General features: G+C 38.3%; 2 protein-coding genes across 3 annotated transcripts; both read left to right on the forward strand.

Moving 5' to 3' along the window:
* Positions 1 to 257: 257 nt before the first annotated feature.
* Positions 258 to 5884, forward strand: LOC103701100 (ubiquitin domain-containing protein DSK2a-like). The gene is made up of 8 exons (XM_008783069.4): positions 258 to 757; positions 3351 to 4112; positions 4190 to 4365; positions 4436 to 4549; positions 4619 to 4677; positions 5036 to 5064; positions 5343 to 5435; positions 5535 to 5884. The coding sequence occupies exons 1-8, from the start codon at positions 505 to 507 to the stop codon at positions 5681 to 5683; spliced, it is 1635 nt and encodes a 544-aa protein (XP_008781291.2). The 5' UTR covers positions 258 to 504; the 3' UTR covers positions 5684 to 5884.
* Positions 5885 to 7370: 1486 nt separating this feature from the next.
* Positions 7371 to 17905, forward strand: LOC103701114. Of its 2 annotated transcripts, XM_017841329.3 has the most exons (5): positions 7371 to 7518; positions 12088 to 12205; positions 15929 to 16656; positions 16743 to 16826; positions 17503 to 17850. In XM_017841329.3, the coding sequence occupies exons 3-5, from the start codon at positions 15957 to 15959 to the stop codon at positions 17616 to 17618; spliced, it is 900 nt and encodes a 299-aa protein (XP_017696818.2). In that variant the 5' UTR covers positions 7371 to 7518; positions 12088 to 12205; positions 15929 to 15956; the 3' UTR covers positions 17619 to 17850. The 2 variants fall into 2 exon arrangements, with proteins under 2 accessions (XP_017696818.2, XP_008781311.2); XM_008783089.4 differs by lacking the exon at positions 12088 to 12205 and having other exon boundaries at positions 7372 to 7518; positions 17503 to 17905.
* Positions 17906 to 23930: the final 6025 nt, after the last annotated feature.

A 23930-nucleotide genomic window follows, 5' to 3' on the forward strand; every position in this document is an offset into this window, starting at 1 on the left:
TGTCTGAACGCTTATTATTTCTCCCACTTTCCAAGGTCACCACCTTTGCCGCGCCCCATTGACGCATAACGGTGAACCTTCTTCAATGCATTTTGCCAACCGCCAGGAAAACATCGATCCATCCCCATCAACCGTCGCCACCCCATCCTGCCTCCGTGAGAGGCACGTGACCTTCATTACTCACATGCCTATCACGTGCCCCCTTGAACCTAATTCCATCGGAGCTCTCAGCCCTCCTCCATGTAAAGTAGACTTCCTTTCTTCGGGAGAATTTGGGTGGGCGAAGGACATTCCGACCTCTCCTCCTCCGCCCCCTCCTTGCTTCCATCGCTCCTTTTCCTCTCTCCCAAGCAATTAGAGAGGAACCGCAAGGGAGGAAAAAAAAAAGGCGAGCAAGAACCCTCCCCGCCCTTTCCCTCCCCAAGTCCCTTCTCTCGATTCCTAATCGCGGATCGGGGCCCAATCCTTCTCCGTCCGGGGTTAGGGCTCCCGATCCCCCCTTCCATGAGTGCCGACGGCGACTCCCTCGACGCGGACGGCTCCGCCTACGCCGCCGCCGCTGCCGGTGGTGGGGGCGGGACGACCGTCCACATCCGCTGCTCCAACGGGTCCAAGTTCTCCGTCCAGGCCGGCCTAGATTCCACTGTGGGCTCATTCAAGGCCTTTCTTGCCGAGAAGTGCGACGTGCCGGCGGAGCAGCAGCGGCTGATTTATAAAGGCCGGATCTTGAAGGACGACCAAACCCTAGCGAGCTACGGTTAGCCATTCTGGCTGACTCTTTCTTGTTATATATGATGATTTGATCTCCAGTAGGCGATATTGTTGTTGTTTAAGAATCATCAGAAACCAATTTTTTATCTTGAATTGCTCATGAATTTGCTTATAATATATAACAAGAATGTAGAATCTTGAAATGATGAGCAGTGTGGTGATTGTTACGACGGTAATTTGTGATTCTCTGTTTCTCATTGATTTTGAATTAGCATCGGCACTATCTGATTAATTATGGACGGTTAGGCAAGAGGGAGATACTTTAGAATTGTTGCTTTGTTTATGGTAGGGTTCAGACTTTTGTGTTTCATTCAATGATGGGTATGGATGTTTAAGGTTCCATTTGATCTGATGTTCCCACATGATTAGTCTGTTAGACTGATGACTGGGAGGAATTATTGAGATGCAAAAGTTACTGTATAATGTTTACGTCCCTTATTTGATGGGTTGCTTTGATGTGCGAAGTAAACATTTACAAGGAATGCTGGAAAAAGCTACTTCACTCGACACCGGGTGCACCGAAAAAAAGGGATAAGAAAATTAATAACTGCTTTCAATCCACAAAGCAATGAGTAATTTTCTATAGTAAACTATAGATTTGTTGATTAAAGAAGATTGACTAAACATCATTAAGTGGACAGGCAGATAGCACGATTTTTAGGTTGCAAAACTATTAGTTAAATAAGTCAAATGGGATATGACTTCATTGATATGCAATTATATGTACTTGCATAAGTGACAGTATCAAGGTAACTTTCCAGCAGGTTTCATTCATTTGACATGCGGCAATTCTTGAAATTTTCTATTTTTCCCAGTTTGTTGATGCAAAGTAGCACTTCTCTTTGTGTGTTACAATATCTGTTTTTACGGTAAACATATTATGACATTCTTTCTTTTCAATTTAGTGAATACAAAAATTGGTAGGAATTAAATTGAGGGGCTTATAAAACTAACCTCTCAACAATAATTGGATACAAAATTGTTATTGAAATTTAACAGGATTTCCAGGAGCAAGTATTATTTTCTTTGGAAGATATAATACATGGAACATGAATTCAAGTAAAAGAATGAAATTCTATTTCAAAAATTTTCAATTGCTTGTAAATTTGCAATTGTTGATGCACATATTATGATAATTAAGGCTATTAGTTTTCACACAACTTTCACAAAAAATGAAAAAGGATGCAATTATTTGCAATAATGCTTTTCGCTGCTTCTTCATGGTATTCTTTTAATGCTTCTCTAGGTCATCTTCAGGAGACTTATACTAGTGTCACCACATGCTATAAACCCCTACTCCCCCCTCCTGAGGCCTTAGTTGCATGAAGTAGGTATGCATTTTGTAGTAGGTAGGGTAAGGGCTGGCTTGTGGGAGGTGCATTTAGAAAATGTCAAGTTCTTAGGGAACATATGTACAACATATATAGATCCTCTTATTTATATGTACATATAGATAGATTATTCAGTTTGGACTTGATGGTCCTTACAGGTGTTTTATTACACAAGTATTGCTTGTACAATATGCCGATAGTGTTCAACTTAATATGGATGATGTTATTCTTGAATCTAAATTCATAATAGTTGGAACATTTAAGATGCAGCTCAGTGATCATTTTTTTTTCTTGTTGAGGATATGATTAGACTAATATCTCCAAGCACAAGTTTATAACTTGTTATTATCTTAAATGCATGATGGTATTTTGGTGCTAACATGAAAAATGTGCTAATGCATCTCCAAATATTATTTGAAACATGGATGGATCTACCAATTTTGAGTATAATGCACCTAAGGCTATGTATTCTCATGTTTTTAGGAATTTTAACATTAAGAACATGTTCCTTAAGTTCTTTGCTAGAATAGTGTGGAATCCGTTCGAAGTGGATGCAGTGGGAAATTTATTGGGTTATTGCAAATGTATCCTTCTCCTCTTCCTCCTCCAAGCCTTTAAGCCTTTTTCCATCAAAATGTTGATGGCTTGAGGTACTGATGCAAGTGAGTGAATAAGGCTTTATGGAATAATTTCGCAGATGTTTATGACCAACTGCTGTCTGACATCAATCCTTGAGAACTCCTTGTCATTGCATTTGACATTGCCTTTCTGCAATTGGTTTTGTTGCCACTTGGGAAGTCTTGAGAACTTGTTTGCATGAATATGAGATCAACAATAGGTAGGATTTGAAAATGCAGCTGAACTTTAGCTTGATCTTGTAATTCACTTATGACTCCTTGACTTGGTTGGAGCGCATAGAGTATTCGTTTCCATTGTCATGGAGGTTGACTGTTAGGCACGCAATAGCCACGAGTAGGAAGAGTTCAAGCATTTTTGGTATTATTATGTTTTTTAGTGTGTGTGTGTGTGTGTGTGTGTGTGTGTGTATATATATCAGTGGCATTGAGGGCTTTTTCTGGCCATTCACATTGCCTTATTGCCTGTCAGAACTGCTTTGCATTCTAAATGACAAAGTTGAAGGCTAAGTAATTATGGGGATAAGACACTTCTTTGATCTGTATTGTTTCTGATGGGTACTTAAAAAACAGTTTTTCTCTCTTTCTGATGGCATAAGACACTTCTTGGCAGGTGTCGACTCTGATCACACTATTCACTTGGTTCGTGGATTTGCATCATCAACTGCATCTGGGGATCCGGCTTCAAGAACTCCAAACAGCATGTCAGGTGTTGCAAGGGGTGTTGGATCCAATGAGGGTGGGGGTTTTGGAACTGGTTTTGATGGTTCACTATTTCCTGGTCTTGGTGTTAATGGGCTGGGTGGTAGTTGGGGATCCAATTTGTTTGGATTTGGATCCCCAGAGTTTGATCAGGTGCAACGACAGCTGACTCAGAATCCTACCATGATGAGGGAAATAATGAACATGCCTGCTATTCAGAATGTTATCAATAACCCTGAGCTAATGCGAAACATGATAATGAACAATCCCCAAATGCGTGATATCATAGACAGGAATCCTGATATTGCACATGTAATTAATGACCCCAGCACTCTACGACAGACCTTGGAAGCTGTTAGAAATCCTGAAATCATGAGAGAGATGATGCGGAACACTGACAGGGCTATGAGCAACATTGAATCTTCTCCAGAAGGATTTAACATGCTTAGGCGGATGTATGAAACTGTTCAGGAGCCATTTCTCAACGCCGCAACAATGGCAGGGGGTGCAGGAACGGACTTGGGTTCCAACCCATTTGCAGCCCTGCTTGGAAATCAAGGTGCTACTCAGTCTAGGGATTCATCTCCAAACCCTTCGACTACTGGTTCAGAAACAACAACTGGGTCTGCTGCACCAAATACTAACCCACTTCCAAATCCTTGGAGCAATGCTAGTGAGTTTTATTTGTTTCACTCTTTTGTTTGATCTTTGTCTGCCTGATCATATTGATACTTGAAGTTATTTCAACAGGAGGTGCACAAACAACCAACTCAAGATCAACTCCTACCAATGGACTTGGTTTATCGGAGTTGGAAACGATTGCTGGTAGCACGGGAGATCCATCCCTCGTAAATCAGATTATGCAAAACCCAGCCATGACACACATGATGCAGAACCTCCTCTCCAACCCTCAGTTCATGAATCAGGTAGTTGTTCCTTACAGTTTAAGAATGTTAGCATGACCTGTCTTACCTTGTGATTGTTGATTGCCATTAGATGTTAGCTCTCGGTCCCCAGCTCCGTAGCTTGGCTGAATCGAATACCCAAATGAGAGAAATGTTGCAAAATCCAGAATCTATTCGCCAGCTTACTTATCCTGAGACACTGCAGGTAAATTCAATCTCGCAAGACTTGATAAACTTGTGTCCTGGTATAATCTGTTCTTTCTGTTTCTTGCAGCAATTTCTATCATTACAACAATCACTTTTTTCCCAGCTTGGTCGGCAACAGTCAAGCCAGTAAGTCAGCACCTAAAGATGGCATTTGTATTTTTCCCTTCACTCTTTTTATCTGCTGTCTTGTCGAACTTTTGATTCTGCCCCTTATTAAGAGTGGTAAACATGGCGGTCTTGTAGATGGCAAAATCATTGCAATGTTGGTTTTCTTTATATGGTTAATAATTCACTTTTTCGTTTCATTTTGTCAACTTTTCCGTGAAGGGAATTCTTTATGTAAGATATGGCCCATTCTTAATCCATTCATTTGAGATAATACTAGATTTGCCATGATCCCTAGGCTGGATAGCATACTGGTTTTGAATTCTTGTGCTGTCTTCTTGTTTTTTCCCTAATTGCTGTTTATGCTATCAAATTGCAGGGAGCCTAATCAGGGAGGTGGTGGTGCAGGTAATTAAAAATGTTCAGTCATCATTTGCCTGGTGTTTGCGAGTTGCATAGCTTTGATCATATGCCGTGAAATTCTATTGATGCATCTTTGTAAAGATGACACCGGTTGGTTCGTTAGCATAGTTAAATATTTATTTCAGCTCGTGGAAACCCTATTAACTTGCTGATGCCACACTGTAGTCAATAGACCAAACCTCCTTTGGCTCATTGTCAAACTGGAGCGTGGTCTAATGGTTTTCCCTTGACAATTGAATTTTCATCATGCCGCTTTGCTGCAGGCACGCCAAACAGCACTGGGCTGGATTTTTTGATGAACATGTTTGGCGGACTTGGAGGGGCTGGCGGTCTTAGTCTTCCTAATACCTCTGATGGTTAAATATTTGATTGTTTCTTTCTTCAAATGTGACTTGCATCTTCTTCTGCGAAACAGTCATGCAGAAATTTAAAGAACTGAATCTTTTTTGCTGCAGTGCCTCCTGAGCAGCTTTATGCAACCCAGTTGTCTCAGCTACAAGAAATGGGCTTCTGTGACACCCAGGAGAACATCCGTGCCCTGAGTGCCACTGCCGGGAATGTGCATGCTGCAGTTGAGCGTCTCTTAAGGAATCTCGGTCAATAGATCACTGTCATGTGATGCTATCCATTTTATAATAGCTTATATCCATACGCTGCTCAGTTTCAGCATCGTAATTTTGGCGAGAAATAAGTAGATATATGTGGTCAAGAGCTGTGTAACTTGTTATGTTAGCTGTTGAACTATTGATGCATTTGGATGCATCACTCTTTGTTGATATGATATATATATATATATATATATATATATATATATATATATATATATATATATATATATATATATATATATATATATATATATATATATGTATATATATGTATATGAAGACCCTTGGTTGTCATTGTAAATACACACTTTGTATACTGCTTTGACTTGTGTTTTGTCTATGATATATGATCGTCTTCTCCCGTTTCTCATTTGGTGATTATAATTATCAGGCATTTTTGAGGATAGCCTAAACTCTCTTGGCTAAAGTGGTTGATATAGTATTCGAGCTTTCTGCCGCCCAACTGGGGACAACCAATAAGCTGCAACACAAACACACTCTAGGAGTTATTTACCACGATAATCACAGAGCCTTGCTGGTCTATATTGGATCTCCTTAGTAGTTAGTATGAATGGAAAGATTGTAGCAATCAGATATAAACCCAGCCCATTTGTGGCGTGATCTAATTTTGTATGCCATGGTTAGCTGAAGCAGACAATGGTTCAAAGAGGTTCCTTCTAATCAGACCGACTCTCATGGAAAAGATCGATTCTCTCATCTCCCTTTAGTTTGGGCTCCAAGAATCCAAATAAATGCAGGCGTTCCACAACTGTTTACCAAAATAATTTCAATCTTATTGCACGAATGCCTTGATGCATCTACGCGACGACATGGCATTTCTTTTGCCTAGTCTCGGACATAATATTAAACTTGAAATCATTTGCTCACCAAAAATTCAATGAAGTCCTATTCTAGCTATTAAAGCATGAGTATTAAAATCTGGAGATCAGCCACGGGTTAGGTTAAAATCAACCTTTGTGAGCTTGTGTATAACACTGCAAATTTATAGTGGCACTGGACAGGGTTGGCAAAATATGATCAGCCATGTCAACTCAATCCGTATTCCAAATACAATAAACAGATTTGGGTATAAAAGGGTTAACCCATTTAAATTGTTTATTAATCGGTTTGGGTTCAGATTTCATCCTCTCGACCCGTTTAATCTATTCATTAATCAAGTCGGGTTAAGAATATTAAGCATTTTATCTATTTATTAAATAGGTTAACAAGTTATATAGATTATATAGGTTAAGACGTTATAAAGGTTACCAAGTTAAGTAGATTATATAAATCGAATCAGATTACTTATTTATTAAATATATTATATTTAAATTTTATATTTTAATATATTTAATAAATAAATCAGATTCAGATTTAGAATTTTTCAATCCAACCTGCATTTCACTCGAATTGATATATGACCCAGCTCTTTTTGATGGCCACCGCCAGCGGGTTGAAACGTCCCCCGAATGTTTTCTAAGAGGGAAAAAAGCCCCGCCGTCAAAGTCGGGAATAATACGGCATCCTAACGTCTGCATAAAAAACGTTATGTAACTGCTGCATCCACCGTTTGATTTTCTACCAAAGTCCATCCAAACCGCCCACATTCGGCGCACATATACGAGCGCAGAAGATGGTTTCACACTATGGTGCGGACGACGGATTCGACGACCTCATAATGCTCTCCGTGGGAGCCGTTTCGCCGGACAGCCGAGCCCAGTTCAAAATCAGTGTTCTAACCCTAAACTCTCCTCCCCCGCTAACCGCGATTGCGACGGGAACCACCGCTTCGATTTTCTCGAACCGGCGATGATCGGCATTGCCGGTAGAGGTAATAGTTGCCTCATTCTTTCTGTCTCTTTCCGTGTTATGAATTGGGGTTTCGATTTTTAATTTGCTTGGAATTTCTTCAGTTTATTCTTCGAACTTTTTAACCTTTTTTCGTGGCACGAATGAGGGCGATTTCATGTTCAAATTTTTCTCCATGGTTGTTGGAGCCTATGTGATTTGGTGCGAAACGTATCCAAAAATTGAAAAATTTCACCGTAATCGAGCTCCATCGGGTACCAAATACTTCCTTTAGAATTCCATTAAGATATCCCCTTCGATTCCATTAGCTTCCTTCCCAAAAGTTCAGAATTTTTTATGCCATTGCGTCCGAAAAGTGAAAATTTTACATTCTGTGAAAATTACGTGCCCAACTCTAGCATTCTCTTTAACTTACTATCTGGTTCAATTGTGTGTTCTTTTAACGGCAACTGGTTGAATGCAATCTCTACGCGAAGTGAATTTTGCAATCGATCTTTCTTCTGATCAGTTTCCATCTTTGTTGAGGCCTGGGATGTTGATGGCTTGTCATGGTGCCTTCAAAGACCAAACTTGATGATGATATGATGTTCTTGGAAATGATCTCTAAATTGTGCTGGCCCAACAGTCTTCATGCCTTTCGATCTCTCTCAGAGTTTAGTTTACATTTGACTTCCTAGCTATTAGAGAAGAGCTTCGTCTGATACTGGATATCCCATGGTAAAATTGGTCTTTTGAATTCCCCGCAAGGAAAGGGTGAATGCATCATCATCATTGCAAGTGAAAAAGATGAAGAAATTAAGACAGGCACCGGGAACCATATCTTTATTGAAATTGGCTTTCAAAGATAAAGAACCTCTCATCTGAGGACAGCACATCTTTGTGAATCAGATGATTAAGGATATGGTCCAAAGTTAAAATTGTATGTTAGGCATGGCAGCACTTGGTCGGGTGGTATTAATAATCACTCATATTCTCACATGGCTTTAGGCATACTCTCATTCCTTTAATGCCTTGGTACACGAAATTAGAGCTAAAAGGAATGATAGCAGGATTTTAACCCTGTGGTGGCATAGACAGAATTTGAATGTTGCTCCAAATTGCAAGCTGAAAAAAGTTACATTCCTCAAGTGTTGGTCCAAAAATTAGAAATTCAACAAGGATTGTTTATGCCTACTCATGATTTGTTGTTATTATTATGTGTGTTTGTGATCTTAGAAGCTGGATGCTGAGTTTCTATGACCATATGCCCAAGTTTTTCAGGTCTGCAAGACTTTAATATTGCATCCTTTTCTTAGTGACAAGCTGATGCTCTGGCTTGTCCCTTTTGTCCACAAAGGACATTCTCTACCTGGATCATTGCCACTCCACAAGTTACTTGCCCTCCTTCAAATTATGGGAGACTTCCTTTTCCCTTGTAGATGGACAACCTCTTTCAGGAGGTGTTGACATCAAGAAAAGATCTTGAATAATAGTGCAGGACCTGCCCTTGATCCAAACCCTTACCACTTTCTTTTAAGGAACTACAAATCTAGTATCTTCTAATGCTAACTTAATTCCATGATAGCAACTAACATAAGAACAGAATCCACGAATATACTTTTTTGGTCTGTAACGATGAAGCTTGACCTAGCTTTCAGTTCTGCCTTTAGAATGCAGCTGCCACACTGGAGGAGTTTAGATATTTTTTGAATGGTCAAGTGAGATAAGCTAAGAGCAAAGACAATATACAGAGGCTATGATTTTCTTCCTTTCCTCTTTTTATTTTTATTTTTTAAAGATAACAATGACCAATGATGCAGCCCTCAAATAGGAATAATTGGTTGAGAAGAATTCTTAGTGCATACCCCAAATATAACAAGGCCTGTCAGTTATGTTATGATTTAGGATTTCCTTCTTTTCTTTTTGAATTGTTTTTTCTTAATGCTAAAGACAATAGAAAACACTATCTTTAGTAGATAAATATCACATTTTACGACTTATATTCTATGCCACCGGAGTTCCATTTGATATCTTCAGTCTTCCTCCTTTGGAATGTCTAATGCGTAATGATAGCTTTTCATGTTTAAGTGAGCTCATCCTACTCTGTGCATGGTTGTGACCCTTTTCCTGCCTTAATCAATGTTGAATAAGCAAGTGGGCAACTTCGCTTCATTTAGTTAAATAAAATTCTGATTTTTTCTTTATGGATGATATAATCTATTTTTGTGAAATTTCATTGATTCCATGCCATTAGGCTTTTCTAATTTCTCGCATATACTTCGTGTTTTAAAAATCATTCATAGTGTATGGATGGTCAAGAGACTGCATAGTGCATATAGGTTATGCTGGTTTCATTTGCAAGCGCATATGCAGTTAGTACTTTTAACTATATAAAATTAAATAAGATATATTAAGTACCAGTCAAACAACAATCATGATATTTTTTTTTTGTTTTTGGATAATAATATCAATATTAGTAACAAAACACCAACTTTGACGCTATCGTAAAGTTGCTTCATCGAAACACGAAAATAGCTTATCCGCATGCGCGGTAAGGCTACATCTGACCCTCTCAAGATCCTGCAATGGTGGGGACTTTGTGCACTAGGACACCCTTTCATGTCAATGCTAATAATAGTAACAACTAATAACTAGTGTGTAGTACTTAGTACTTAATATTAATAGCAATAGTAATAAGTAAATAAAACTTTCATCCAAACTAACTATTAGGTTCCACATGCTCTATCCTCAAAAGGCCTCCATAAGAGTGGGCCAAATGTTTGCGTTATAATGCTAAATGAGCCACACATGCAACTACTAAATTCTAATTGAGCAACATACATGGGCCCATAGTGCGAAAGGGGTTGCCTTTTGGGCATATATGTGGTATATAGTAACTGCATATAGGCAATGCGGTGCGGTCAAAGGACAACATCTACATGTGCGGTTGCATATGCAGTCTTATGCACCATATTTGAAAACACTGCAAATACTTATATCTGGTGGTGGGACAATATTCTGTTTCTAAAAATCCACCTTTAGCTACATACCAATGAAGGCACAAAAAAGTTGTAGAAATGTGAATATGATGGTCGAATGCATAGTGTGGAAGCTAAGGTAGCATACTTATACAAAGAATTGGCCTTTGTAATTGTAAAAAGAAGATTTTGCATTATGAGGTCAAATCCACTGTAGGAGTGCAATTTCATTGATGTGACCTGTTTCTAAAATGCATCTCAATAAGTATTTCATTCACCATGGTTCTTTCTTTCTGCTTATTTTTGATGTGCTTTGGATATCCAAATTTTTTCACCACTGGGGTTCTTTTTGACACTTGTATTTTTCAACTTCCTATTTATGATTTTAGGAGCATGAGTTGTGCTAACTGCTAAGCTAAGGCACATTTCTTTCTCAAAGTTCTGGTAAAGCTGTCATATATCATATCCTCATATCCTCATTCATTTTGTCAACCTTATTTTGGTTGAGCTAATGGCATTAGTATTAGCAGATGCACTCTTTTGTCCAAAAAGAGCAAATACAGTATGAAGCTAACAAGTAGTTGGAACTTGGAACTAGTATGTTTTCATTGGTACATATTGTTAATATCAACACTTGATAGGGTTTGTACCTCATCAATCAGCATGTGGGTTGATTGGCTGTAGGAGTTGGATGGTACATCCTGAAATTGGCTAAATTGGAGGATTAACTGGTGGCGGTGCAGCCTGCTTTTATTTTTTCAGAAGAATTTGAAGTTAAATGAGGCATGTTGTTTCATGCTTTTGTCATTCTAACATCAAAGAAGGAAATGAAGAGAGGAGAAATGAAAAAATAGGGAAAATAGAAAAATTGAAGAAATAGATATCATTTTGGTTAGATTCATTATATTTAACCTTTTTCTTCAACATAATTTTAAAAAGTTTGATTTTATGCAAGAAAATTGATTTTTCCTTATGCATGGCGCTATATTCACATAGTAGAATAGAAAAGCATGTTGGATAAAACCATGAAATTCGGCTTTTTTCAGTTACTTCAGTTTTGTCACAAACTTTCTGTTATATACATTTTCTTTCTGAAATAAATGCTTTTATTTGAACCATAATTTAAAACATTATGCTTCTGACTTGTGCCAAAAATTTCCTTGAACTATATATATACTTGCAAAATTTATCTATTTCATGATCTTTTATGGTTTCTTTAAATTTCTGTTTCTATAATGTTTTTGATTATTTCTTAGTTTGTTTACACACTTGTCATCTTATACTATTTGTGACCCTGTACTCTGTAGCATCCAGGACTGTTATGGTGTGTGTCATCTGAACTGTTGGGTCTGCCCCAGCCTCCTTTATTCGCAGGGCACAACACTCATTTGCTGGGATTCTATTGTTGTGATATCATTCTAGTTGATTTTTTTTTCTCATAATTTTTACCTTTCGAAGTGAAAAAGGCAGGAGAACTAGTGAAAGACCTGAAAAAATTCTATATTGGATTAAGGCAGTAGTCACAATAATTCAACAACACTAACTTGTTTATGATATACTAGCAGTAAGACAGGTTTACACAATTATTTGTTATCAACTAAGGGCTTTACCTATTATATTGTTAATCTTATCAGGAATCAGAAAAAAAGCCATCATTTAGATTCTTTTTCTTCTTTCTGCTTCATCGACCTTACACTCCCAATTGTTTTGTTGATGGCATCTCGTATACCAAGTTCCTCCAAGCCAAAAAAGGTAATAAAAGACATCACTCCATGTCTGGCTGCTTATGTTTGATCAGCATATAACTGAACATCGTTCTATAAATAGTATAATGAACTTTGAAATTTTAGGACCTGTTAACTGTTCAATTCTTTACAACTGACAAATGAAATTTTAACATAGGTCTTTCGTAGTTTTAATTTTAACCTTCTGATTGTAGTATGTAAAATTCATATCATTTCTGCATTAATGCATGTGCTTCATGCTCAACTCTTTGTGGTCTCATGTTTTCTCTTCATTGAGTAAAGTTGATTACCCTTATATTTACATGCAAATTCTCAATGAATAGGGAATATGGTTTGACCTCATTCAAAATGCAAAACCAGTTAATTTTTTAAGCTGAAATCCCTAATACATACAAATTTCTTGTTTAATTTTGTTACAAATATGCTATAGTAAGTCTTATCTATTGTTATGAATAACCTTGATTTTTGTTCACTTGCTGTTTAGAACAAAGCCTTTACATCTATACCAACATAGCATTTACATCAGAAATTATCAACTCTTTATATTAATATTATTGGGTAATTATTGCTTATTTGCTCTAATTGAAGAAAATTGTTCAGATATGAAGGGAGGATGTAACCTAAATATATCAGGACCAACAAGGAAATTCATTAATGAAAAGTTGGGCTTATGTTGTGATGGTGCATGCTGGTTAGGAGGCACAATTTGGTCAAGTTGCATTAGGTTGAAGCTGACTAGATCTGACTGAAACCGCCTGGATATATCATTTAGACCCAAATACAACCATATATTTGATGAGCCAGGGTGATTGGTCCCTTTTCTGGTATGGTTTTTATTGCCCTAAGTTTTATGGTTGAGACCTGATCTTTGGACCAATTTCTGTCGGTTTTGATTAGTTGGAATCAGGTTTATTTGGGTTGTTTCAGTTCTGTAAGATTGTTATCTGCATTTGTTGGAATTTAGGTCTTAAGTTCGGAAGCATACCTAATATCATCCAGGGTTTGGGTGTGGGTTGGATGCAGGGTGGTTATATGGGCCTAGTTGAGACATTTACATCCCAAGCATTGATTTCAGAGGACACAACACCAGTCGTTGACACATTACTCCAAACCAGCAAGAGTAGTTAATGGACACTGATCAGTAAGATTGAGTTCAAATTCTATAAAATGACAGGATTATTTGCCTATGTTGTGCAAACCTAAAATGATGCTGAACTTCTCTTTGAAATACCCTTTTTTCCATAAACTAATTATTCTAATGATTGGAGATTCTAAGACATATTAAATGCGGTGTGTCTTTAAATTGTATTGAGTTTTGGAATCATTGTGTATTATCTTCCAGGAGCTCTTTTTCTGTTTACATTAGGTTGCTGGAGCATAACAAACTCCAACTTTGGCATAGTAAAAGACAAGTGTATTTAACAAATCATTTATGAAAATAATGATGCTATGGTATAATGATTGGCATCTTGTTTCCGTTCTTAAATCTAGATTTAATCAAATCTTTTAGGCCATCTGTGACTAGTGGTCCAGTTGGATTTGGCCTCAGGTCTGGAGAACTCTCTCTCCCTCTCTCTCTCTCTCTCTAGCTTGGTAAAATCTTTGAAACACATGTCTCTCTATCACTATGAAGCAGCTTCATGAGTCTGTCGCTAAGTGAACTTGCCCACTTTATCATTCCACAATGCTCAGCTGCAAAATTGGCCACCCAGTCCACCATGCTGTTTGCCTCAAAATATGTGTAACCTCCATGTCCAGCCTTGACTGGATGAGCAACAAAAATTTAAGAGGGATCAACCATAGCTCTCTTTAGGGTTAGGGCAGCAGTGTCGCCGCTGGGTCGCTGCCACTAAGTCAACCTCTGCTAGATCCAGTAGCCAGGATAATTGTCTACGGCACGGCTTGCCCCTCCAAAGCTGCTTGCAGCTCCAGAATTGGCACAGAAGCATCTAAGAACCCAATTTTCTGAGCATGAAGAAGTTGGCCTCAGAGATCTTGTATGATATGGCCTGCCCTGCAGTGACCATTTGTCTACTTGATGAAGCCTTGGGAATTGATTTTAAATGTTCCCACAGGGGGTATTCTGTTTGGTTGTGGCGGGGGTGGGGGGTAACCCAAGGGAAAGAAGTGCTAGAATGTGGACAGTGGGACTTGAATGCCCCTGTTGGATGCCCAGAGATGAGGTTTTTCCCAGAAGCTCCATGGCTTGGGAAACACTATTGCTGAATCCTCAGTGCATTGGGATTTGCCAGGCATTAAACATGCAATCATTCTATGTTGCATCAGATCTACCACCCCACATATTGTGGGATATATAGTGCACGTTAGTTGTCCTCCTTACTGCTTGCTCGACCAAGCTTAGGAAGTCATCAAGGGAATGTAAAGGAAGTTTAAGGGGGAGGGTGAATGCACTGAGTGCCAGCTCCCAGACCTTGCTGCTGGGTATGGAAGGACATGTTGTAAAAATTCGTTTTCTTTCTGCTATGTACAAAGTAATATCTCTTTTTGTCTAAATATGTGTATTTGTTCATTATGCGCATATAGATATATGTATATACATACACCCACAAATCAATAGGGGAAACATGTATATGCAAAATGTGATTTTAATGGAGAAATGGAAATTAAAATAATGTCTCATTCAAATTTAATGTTCAATAAATACCTTGATGTGATTGCTATTGATATTTGGGTCTGTTATACAAAAATAATAGAGAGGTGGATGAAGACATGTTATGTAATAAAACCTGAGTTGCATGGGTGAAGAGGCGAGGTGCTTCCTGGGTGTTATGCGGTTAGAACATGTCTTGACAATTGAAGGGAAAATTTGAATAACTGCAGTAAGGTCTTCAATGCTGTATAGTCTACAATGTTGGGTGATAAAGAAGTTGGCCTAGCAAAAAAGAAGAGTTCGGCATAAATGAGAATGCCAGATATGGTGTATCATAAAACTTTCAAGCGAAATGAGTATATCAAAGCTATAGGAGTTTGTGCTAATTGAGGACAAAATGAAAGTGATCCAGGTAATCATGAAAATTGTGCAGAAATTGTTAAAATTAATTATAGTCTTTGATGAAACTATATAAAGGACCGACTGAGGAACGAATGTATTAACTGCCCAGGTATTTAGAGTGTATATGAACTGTAAGATTTAAATTATCAAGAATAAAATAATAGAGAATTGATTGAAATTGTATGGGTATGTGATATTTAGATCTTTGAAGGCCAAGTGTGTGTGTCGGTCGGGGGGGGGGGGGGGGGGGGGGGTGTGGCGCTCAAATCTGTCTTTGAGTATCTGTGAGAGTGAAAATGTGTGTGCACTAACATCACATGAGGCTAGCCTCAAATACTTGTGACATGCATGAAGAGGCATAGAAGCTATCCATTGTTTCAATCTTCCATGCCCCTTAATTATTCTTCTCGATCTTGCGCAGGAAGAAAAGATTAAGGGAAAAATGATTAATCCTGAATGTTTACAACTTTGATTACATTTTTGAGTTATTAATTGTTTTTTCATGTTGTGTATCTTGTTCAAGCATTGTGCTTTCTTGCTAGTCCTATTTCTGTTATAAGAGTTACTGCAAATATATGTTTACTTCCATTAGCGTCTACCTTCTGAGTTGTCTCATCGCACTGGCATTTGGACATGAAATCTTACTGACTGCTATGTTCTTTCTACATTCTACTCATATCCGTTCGTTTCTTTTTTTTTCTTCTGGTTGTTCTTCAGCATAATCTGGTTGAGCTGCTATCTGCCAATGGTTCAACAAATGATAGATAAGTTTAGTGGGTACAGATTGCCTAGCAGTGGACGTGCCATGCCTGCTGGAGACAAGCAACATCCAATCTCAGTAAAAAAGGTGGCTTTAAGGGAGTTGCCAAATGAATCTAGGAACATCATTACTAAGCCGCCCGGAACCTCTCCTCTTCCTAAAGACAAAGGAATCACCCCAGATTCTGTGAAGGAAGTTGGTACTAAGAGGCCACAGCCTGATGATCCATCAAGTCCTTCCAGTCACCAGGCCCCAGGCAACATTGGTCCAAATGGACATCTTGTGTATGTACGTAGGAAACTTGAAACTGAGCAAGGCAAGATGAGCACTTGTCTCAATATGGATAGTGCTGATACTCCCGAGTCAAGGAAATCTGGCAACAAAACAAAAGAACAAAATCTGCGGCAGGGTCAGACCCAAGAGCCTAAGGAGGCTTCTCATCCTGTGCCTATGCCAGTGGTATCTCTGGCTACTTCATCTGGTGGATCGTCAGTTTTCCCCTGTCCAGGAAGGCCCATCACTGGAATGGCTGTGCCAGAACCACACGATTCAATGGTCACTTCCGCGACAGCTGTTCAAGCAGACCCTCCGAGATCGGGTAGTCAAGAATGGAAAGAAAGGTTTATTCGGCTGCAGATGTTCTTGAAGAGCTGTGACCAGTCAAGCCAGGAGGAATATATTCGAAGTAAGTCACATTGTTAAGTAATATAACCCAACAAATCTATATCATTTATGTTCTGCTAACTTTATACATATTAATGATAATATTAGTGCTTCGATCTTTGTCGGCGGTCGGTCGAAGCAGGCATGCTGTTGAGTTGGAGAAGAGAGCAATACATCTCTTATTGGAGGAAGGTAATTCTGCATGTCTTTCGTAGCATTTGTATAGACTAAAATAGTATTATATCTATGCAGAAAAACTGTTTATGACTATATACTATATGATCATTTTTTTAGAGTAAATTACAAAAATCTCTTTGAGATTAGGGATAAATTACATTTACACCCAATAGTATGAAAATCCTACACTTATCTCCTGAGGTTTATTTTTATCCAATACATTAACCTATAACCTAACAAAATGTTAGTCAAACCGTTAACTTTATATAGGATCAAATGCCACGTCTGATTTTTTTTTTTTAAATGGTCAAAATAATCTTACGTGATATAACAACCACCCAAGGACATAAGAAAATGTATACATCCTCTTTTTCATTTCGGGGCAATTTTGATTTTTCATTTGAGGTAAACGGATTTACTAATGCCGTTAATTAAATTGGGCATAAATGTAGGTTTTACAAATTATTGGATGTAAGTGTAATAAACGTAAACCTCATGGAGTTTTTTTTGTAATTTACTTTTTTTAAAAATAGTAATAGGGGAGGACAACAGCCCACCCAATAATCAAAATTACTCTGAATGGTTGACGTTTGTGTGAATCATCTAATTGGTCTTTTTCAAGCTAAGCCTTCTCTCCCAGTAGAAAATGATTCTACCAATGCGGATTGTAATGATTCTTTTCTTTTTGCAGGTAAGGAGTTGCATCGAATGAAAGTTTTGAATGTTCTGGGAAAAGCTCCATCCAAGGATCATACGTCAATTTCAAATCAGACCCCTTCTCCTCTACAGGCACAGTTTCAGAAATAGAAGACAGTAGGTACCGTCCAATTAGTCTGTTTTTTAAGTTATGGATGGGGAAGCAAGGATTTTCTTGCTCTTGTTGAGAGCAGGAGACTTCCGCTTTTTTGTATCTTTTTGGCATGTTGAATCAAATGTTTGTGCTTGCAAGTGTTAAACACTTTGTTTGGTGCGATTTAGCTTCTGTTGCTTTAGTTTAATCCAAGCAACTATGGGAAATACAATGCAACTGTTGAGAATGTATCATGTGACTAATTTTGATATAATATGTAGTTGGTGCACGTTAAACTCGCTGATATGCAGCTCAAATGGATTTTGATCAGCAGCTTGTTGCCATCAAATAAACTTTTGCCTTTCTATATTGAGGTTTGATCAAGTATTATACCACATCGACGGTCAACTGCATGCTTCTGAAAATGCCACGCGAGATTGACAGGTTAGTGTTTGGTGTTACCCACAGGCTTGGGCATCATATAGTTCCGGTGAAAAAACTTTTTCTAGATTTTTTTTTAGTGATGAAAAAAATTCTTTTGTAGATTTATAGATTCATTTCTTGAATTTTTTATTTAAAAATTTTGTGGAAGAAGATTTCAGGGATCGGCTTTAAGAAAAAGAAGAGTTAAAGATGGCTGACCCGGTGGTAAACTTTAACAGTTAATAACTCCAAAAAGCTCCATCAAAGTTCAACTTTAGCCCCTCTAAGGGGCGACAGCCAAAGAAAGGAGGTTCCGAAGAAGGTAAGAAGATTGTTCTAGCCTTCCAGGGACCCAAATGTCTTAAAATGAAGCTGAGGCTTCTTCAGAGTTCAGACATGCTGCCGAATCTTTATTACTGAATTTTGTAGATAAGGGTGTCAATTCTATTTAAAGATTAAACTCTTGGCTAAATTTTAGTCTGTCTTGGATGCTTCAAGATGATGTTATAAGAGTGGTTGATCAACAACCCATTCAATTCAAATCCCTCAAAATCTAGCACCTACTACGTACAATACAATTAATCATATAGACAGGAGTTCCATATTTATGATAGTTTCCGTTGACATTACAAATACAAGCCTTCATGTTCTCCACTGTAGCCCTTTGTTAACTGTTCCCGTTCCATTATGCTACCTTGTTTTGCTATCAAAATTCCTACAGGTTCTTGCAAATTTGAAGACCAACATATCGAAGCAGAAAGTACAAGTAAAATGATAAAAAACTGTAAACCCCCACTAGTTTTACTCTCGTGGAGTCATACGAGCAACAAGTAAAGAAATCCTCATGCATAAATGAACTACATCTCCTCTTTATTTAATCATATGACAAAATCACTACAATCTGTCTCGGAAAGCGAAACTCACTAAAATAAAAATTTAGTTGCAGCTAAACAAGATTCAAATCCTTTAAAAGTCAAGAATAGCCACACCAACGAAATTGAATAACTTTTAAATGATTATATTCTATAATGAGAATAAGTATTATAAACCATAATTATATAACAAAACTAGATATCATTATGATGGTTGAGTGGCTTTAACTAGCTGAGAGGTCAATTAATGGTTCGATCCCTCGTATAGGTGGGATGTAAATAGTCTTTTTCTGAAATCCTTAAAATTCAGATTCAAATATGATATCCGGCAAAATACAGAAACATGTATGTGGATCCAATTTTCAGCCTTGTATGTATGAATTCATTAGATTGCTATTGAATTCTAATTATGTAATAGTCTCCAAAATATCAAAGAAAAAAATCAAATTGCTCATTAATTTTATATCAACTTGATAATTTTGTTAATTATATCTGTTTTTTACAATTGATATCGATGAGCTACCCAATAACTTCTGATTTTTATACATCACATATATTTAATTTTTTACCTATCTACAAAATGCTCCGAAATTTTGAGTGCTTTAGCTGGTGGTGATGATATATGTAATGCTTTTCAGTAAGCTCATGCAAGCTATGTAATGCAAGTCCATCATCTATTTGGCTGGGATTTGAGTACTCATTACAGTTCTTAGCACACAAAGCACTCAAATGTTAGGCTCCATGGCTCAATAAATAGTCCAAACAACAACAACAAAATTTGAGCATGTACTGCAAAGTATCCTTCCAAAACAAAAAATGAGAACCAGGCTTCTGTGTGTAACTTATCCCCATTAATTATTATTGATCTATTTATGTAAAATTCCTTTCTTCTCCTATGCTTAATATTAGGTGTTCAGATCATTTGCAAAAGGTCACACCAAGGAGCCAGTCGTGGTTCGGCAGTCTTTTTTAGGAGGTCATGCGAACTTAGGTCTCATGGTGGCATTGCAAGTCTAGTTGTTTATATCTGTATAATTTTGTATTAAAAAACATGACAGTACAAAATGTATTCTAATTATTCACTTCACTCCTTGCAGTTTTACTGACAGAAGAAAATTTGAGAAATTCTTCATATTTACTACTTTCCAAATATTTCAGTGACCAAGTATTCACCACCTTTGTTCAAAATTTCCACCATATCTGAGTAATGCATTCTTCACATTGGAAATGAGTTTTAGAGCAACTATTCACTTTCTTTTATAATTTTTTTCTTAATCTTTCCTTTTTATTGTCTTTTTTTCTGGTGTAATAACATCATAATAAATACTTTTTCTCTTCAACCTCCTAATTGCTGTTAAAACTAGGTAGGTGGTTCGTGTAGTCGTGGCCTTTTCCATGACCGGCAAAGTGGATCTACTAAATCCTTGCTATTTCTCAGAAAATATAGCTGTTGGCGTTCCCGTATCTAACCGCTCCCTTTGGGATGCAGCAATTGTATTCCAATTTTACCCCTATCACGTAGGGGGTCTTCGTAGAGAGGCATCCAATAGAAAGAAGAGAAAGCAAGGGAGGACGTAACTGCTCATTCTCTTCTCCTACTTTCCCCCTCTCGCTCTCTCTTCCTCCTCCCCCTCCTTCGTCCTTAAAAAGAAAAAAATATCCTTAAAATACTCCCTTATTTAAACCTCTATACTTTCCCACCATGAGTGCCTCCCAACCCTCCCTCCCTCCGTCCTGCCTCTTGGCCGGCGGCGGCGGCCTCGGCGGTGATGGTGGCGATGACAACCCACGCCGCGGGCATCTCCCCTTGACCCATGCAGTCGACGCTAACCCCGCCTTCCCCGATGAAGAAGAGAACCCTGATCCCAACCCTAATGATGGAAACGACTACGACCCCACCTCGGCGGCGTTCGTCGGCGCCGCCCCGTGGAGGAAGAAGAAGCGCGCCGGCATCAACCCCACGCTGCAGTGTCCTGTGTGCGGCAGGGAGTTCGCCAATCCGAAGGCGCTGCATGGTCACATGCGGTGCCACCCCGATCGCACGTGGCGGGGGATCACACCGCCGTCGTTGCAGCCGGAGAGCGAGGAGGTGGCGGCGTCGCTGGGGAGGCTGTCGGGCGGGGAGGGTGCGTGGGTGAAGCGATACCGGTGTTCCCGGTGTGGGAGAGCTTTCGACACCCGGCAAGCCCTTGGGGGGCACCGAGCGAGTCATAGGAGTGTCAAGGGATGCCATGCAAAGTCCAAGCACGAAGGTACGAATTATGGGAATGGAGACCATGGGATGAGGAACGGTAGGCCTGGTGGTCATGCGGGTAAGGGAGGGATAGAGGTGAAGATTGGTCAAAGGAGGAGGAGGGGGAGATGGAAGACATCGGCGGAGGCGGCGGCGGCTGAGACTGCCAAAGAGACGGCGACGGATACGTTGGTTCAGACTGCAGAGAAGGCGGCGGCGGAGGAGGTGGCGGCCGTGACGGAGAGGAGAGGGCTGCTGCTGGATCTGAACCTGCCGGCGCCACCGGAGGACAAGAATGATGATTTATCATCCGGGATCATCGACCTAAACAAGAAGTTGCCCAGCCAAGATGATGAGTAGATCACTTGTTCTCGTAGATTAGTTCTCGTTACGTTCTTGTTGCTATTATATAAAAGTAGACAACGTACAGCTTCCTTGACAAACGATGTGCAAAGATTAGGTTTTGCCCCCGTCTAATTGGCAATTTTGGGGCTCTAACCATGTCAATTTTTGCTGACAGTTTGAACTAAATCATTTTAGTTTCCATTTTTCATTCCTCTACTGGCCGGTTTGAGAAATGCTTGCCCGTTGAAAGTTGTACCTGTGAACTTGTTACATGCTAATGGTGGAATATGTTACCATTCTTGGAATGGATCAGACGAGTTGATGCACTTCTTCATGCAAGGTATAAAGCAAAGTGTACCTGTGAACTTGTTACCCTAATGGTGGAACATGTTACCATTCCTGGAATGGATGAGACGAGTTGATGCCCTTCTTGATGCAAGGTATAAAGCAAAGTGTATATCGTTGCAATAATTGTACTCTTTTTCAAGAGATGAAATGTTTAATTAATTTTTGATTAAGATGAGAGGTTTTCCTGACATTTTTGTTGACTTCTACTCCTTTACATACTGTAGATTTCTTATAGAAGAATAAAACTCTTAAATAAAGTGTCCATTATTCAAGTATCTAGTATTTCATTGCTACATTTTGTGTGAATGTCGTCTTCTTCCTCCCAGGATGCAACTTGGGTTGGGCTTATCCCGCATCGGTCCAACCCGCTTATTGGGTTAGGTTGGATTAAAGTTCTGAAAATTTTTGAGTAACCTTGGACTGAAAAAATATAGTCTTATGTATAATTGAGTTAGAGTTGGCCTTCAACCCAATCCAAACCTGACCATACCTCAATGCTAAGCTAACCCAACCTAAAAGATAGACCAGGAAATTAATGTTGTGCTATCTGTTAAGACCCATCAAAACATCATATATTAGAGTTAGTCCTTAGGTGCCCCACCTGCTTTGGTAGGAGGCTATCTATTTCTCTAACTCCTCATTATTATCTAATAGCTTACCATTTATATTCTTTAAGCTTGGAGGATCTACACCCTGCCTAGTTCTCTAAATAGAACTGGTAGTAAATTAGTAGTATGTATTGTCCACCATATTTGCAAGGATGTAGTTGAAGCAAAAATATGATGCAATATCTCTCCACACGTTCTTTTTCTAACTTTTTATAATTATCATGATATTGAATCTATGCAGAAAAAGGCATGTGGACCTACATCGTAAATGGCGGCCTCTACTAATATGCCTATAGACTTCTTCATCTTCTTACTATTAAAGGCTCCAAATATGGAGTCTATCTAACCCCCACTTCTACTGGCAATCTCTCTGACTAACTAGGTCCTCTATAGCTTGGATTTGCCTATGCAAACCTACAACCACCACTTGCCCTATACTATGAGAGCCCAAACTATAAGTTTTGTGCCGGGCAATGTCCTCCCTCCACCATTAGTCATTCAAGTTCCTCATATGGTAGCATGAATCTACGTCAACTTCATATCATCCGAATTCAATGCCTCATAGTCCTCGAGATCCCTTGAGTGGTATAAAGGTGCCTCAACTGCCCAACATTCAATCTCCACCTTTTTGTCATTGCTTTTCACTTGCTAATATTAAAATTAACAAAATACTTTTTTATCAGTTGATAGACCTACTATAGGCATTTCTTGTAAGCTGATATGTTAGGATAACCGCAATCTAGATACTGCTATGACTTGGCTATCCCTTTGTCTAAATTCCATACCGTACCACTTGCACCTCCAATAGTATTGTTCCGATAGGATCACACTATGATCCTAACCTATGTTGCACTTTTGCTCCTCCTTTTCTGAATCCATTTCTATAAGTTTGACGAACATATTTCAAGTATTTTTATATAAATTTATAATTATTTAATTAATTTTCTAAAAAAATAGTGAATTTATGTTGGAATGCAAAAATCTTTAAAATACTTCAGAAAATACTCCTACATTATCTATACAAAATACTAATTTTAACATTTTTTGATTTATATATATATTTAATCATTTTTTAAATAATAAAATGATATTTAGTAATAAACTATGTATCTAGAAAATTAATTTTAATTTGAATTAGTGTAGCATCCTACCAAAGGTGCTACTGATATTTTTTTAAACCCATGGTTATGTACTAATTGCCACTTATTTTTTAAATTTATTTCAATTTGAGCTTAAGTTCATGTTGTCCAGGTCTAAATAAATTGCTAACGAATTAAGATAGCAAGTAACATGCATACCCAAATCATGTTGCCAATTTTATAGAGATTTTTAAAATATTATATTATTTTTAGTCTAAAAATATATTCTTTAATATAAAAATCATATGATTTATGAAAAAAAGTGAATTTTTGATTTTTCATAGATCATCCTTAAATTTACAATATATCATGAAGTCATGTTGAACGATAAAAATTTGGCATGACCTCCTTCATTTTCCTT

This window comes from Phoenix dactylifera, chromosome 17 (assembly GCF_009389715.1).
Source record: "Phoenix dactylifera cultivar Barhee BC4 chromosome 17, palm_55x_up_171113_PBpolish2nd_filt_p, whole genome shotgun sequence".
NCBI classification, from domain to species: Eukaryota; Viridiplantae; Streptophyta; class Magnoliopsida; order Arecales; family Arecaceae; genus Phoenix; species Phoenix dactylifera.

Excerpts from the sequence above, each read along its gene's own strand:
- LOC103701100 (XM_008783069.4), top strand. The coding sequence starts at position 505 with ATGAGTGCCGACGGCGACTCCCTCGACGCGGACGGCTCCGCCTACGCC. Across the intron at positions 758-3,350 it reads CCAAACCCTAGCGAGCTACG|GTGTCGACTCTGATCACACT; the intron begins GTTAGCCATTCT and ends ACTTCTTGGCAG. Across the intron at positions 4,113-4,189 it reads AAATCCTTGGAGCAATGCTA|GAGGTGCACAAACAACCAAC; the intron begins GTGAGTTTTATT and ends TTATTTCAACAG.
- LOC103701114 (XM_017841329.3), top strand. The coding sequence starts at position 15,957 with ATGGTTCAACAAATGATAGATAAGTTTAGTGGGTACAGATTGCCTAGC. Across the intron at positions 16,657-16,742 it reads CCAGGAGGAATATATTCGAA|TGCTTCGATCTTTGTCGGCG; the intron begins GTAAGTCACATT and ends TGATAATATTAG. Across the intron at positions 16,827-17,502 it reads ACATCTCTTATTGGAGGAAG|GTAAGGAGTTGCATCGAATG; the intron begins GTAATTCTGCAT and ends TTCTTTTTGCAG.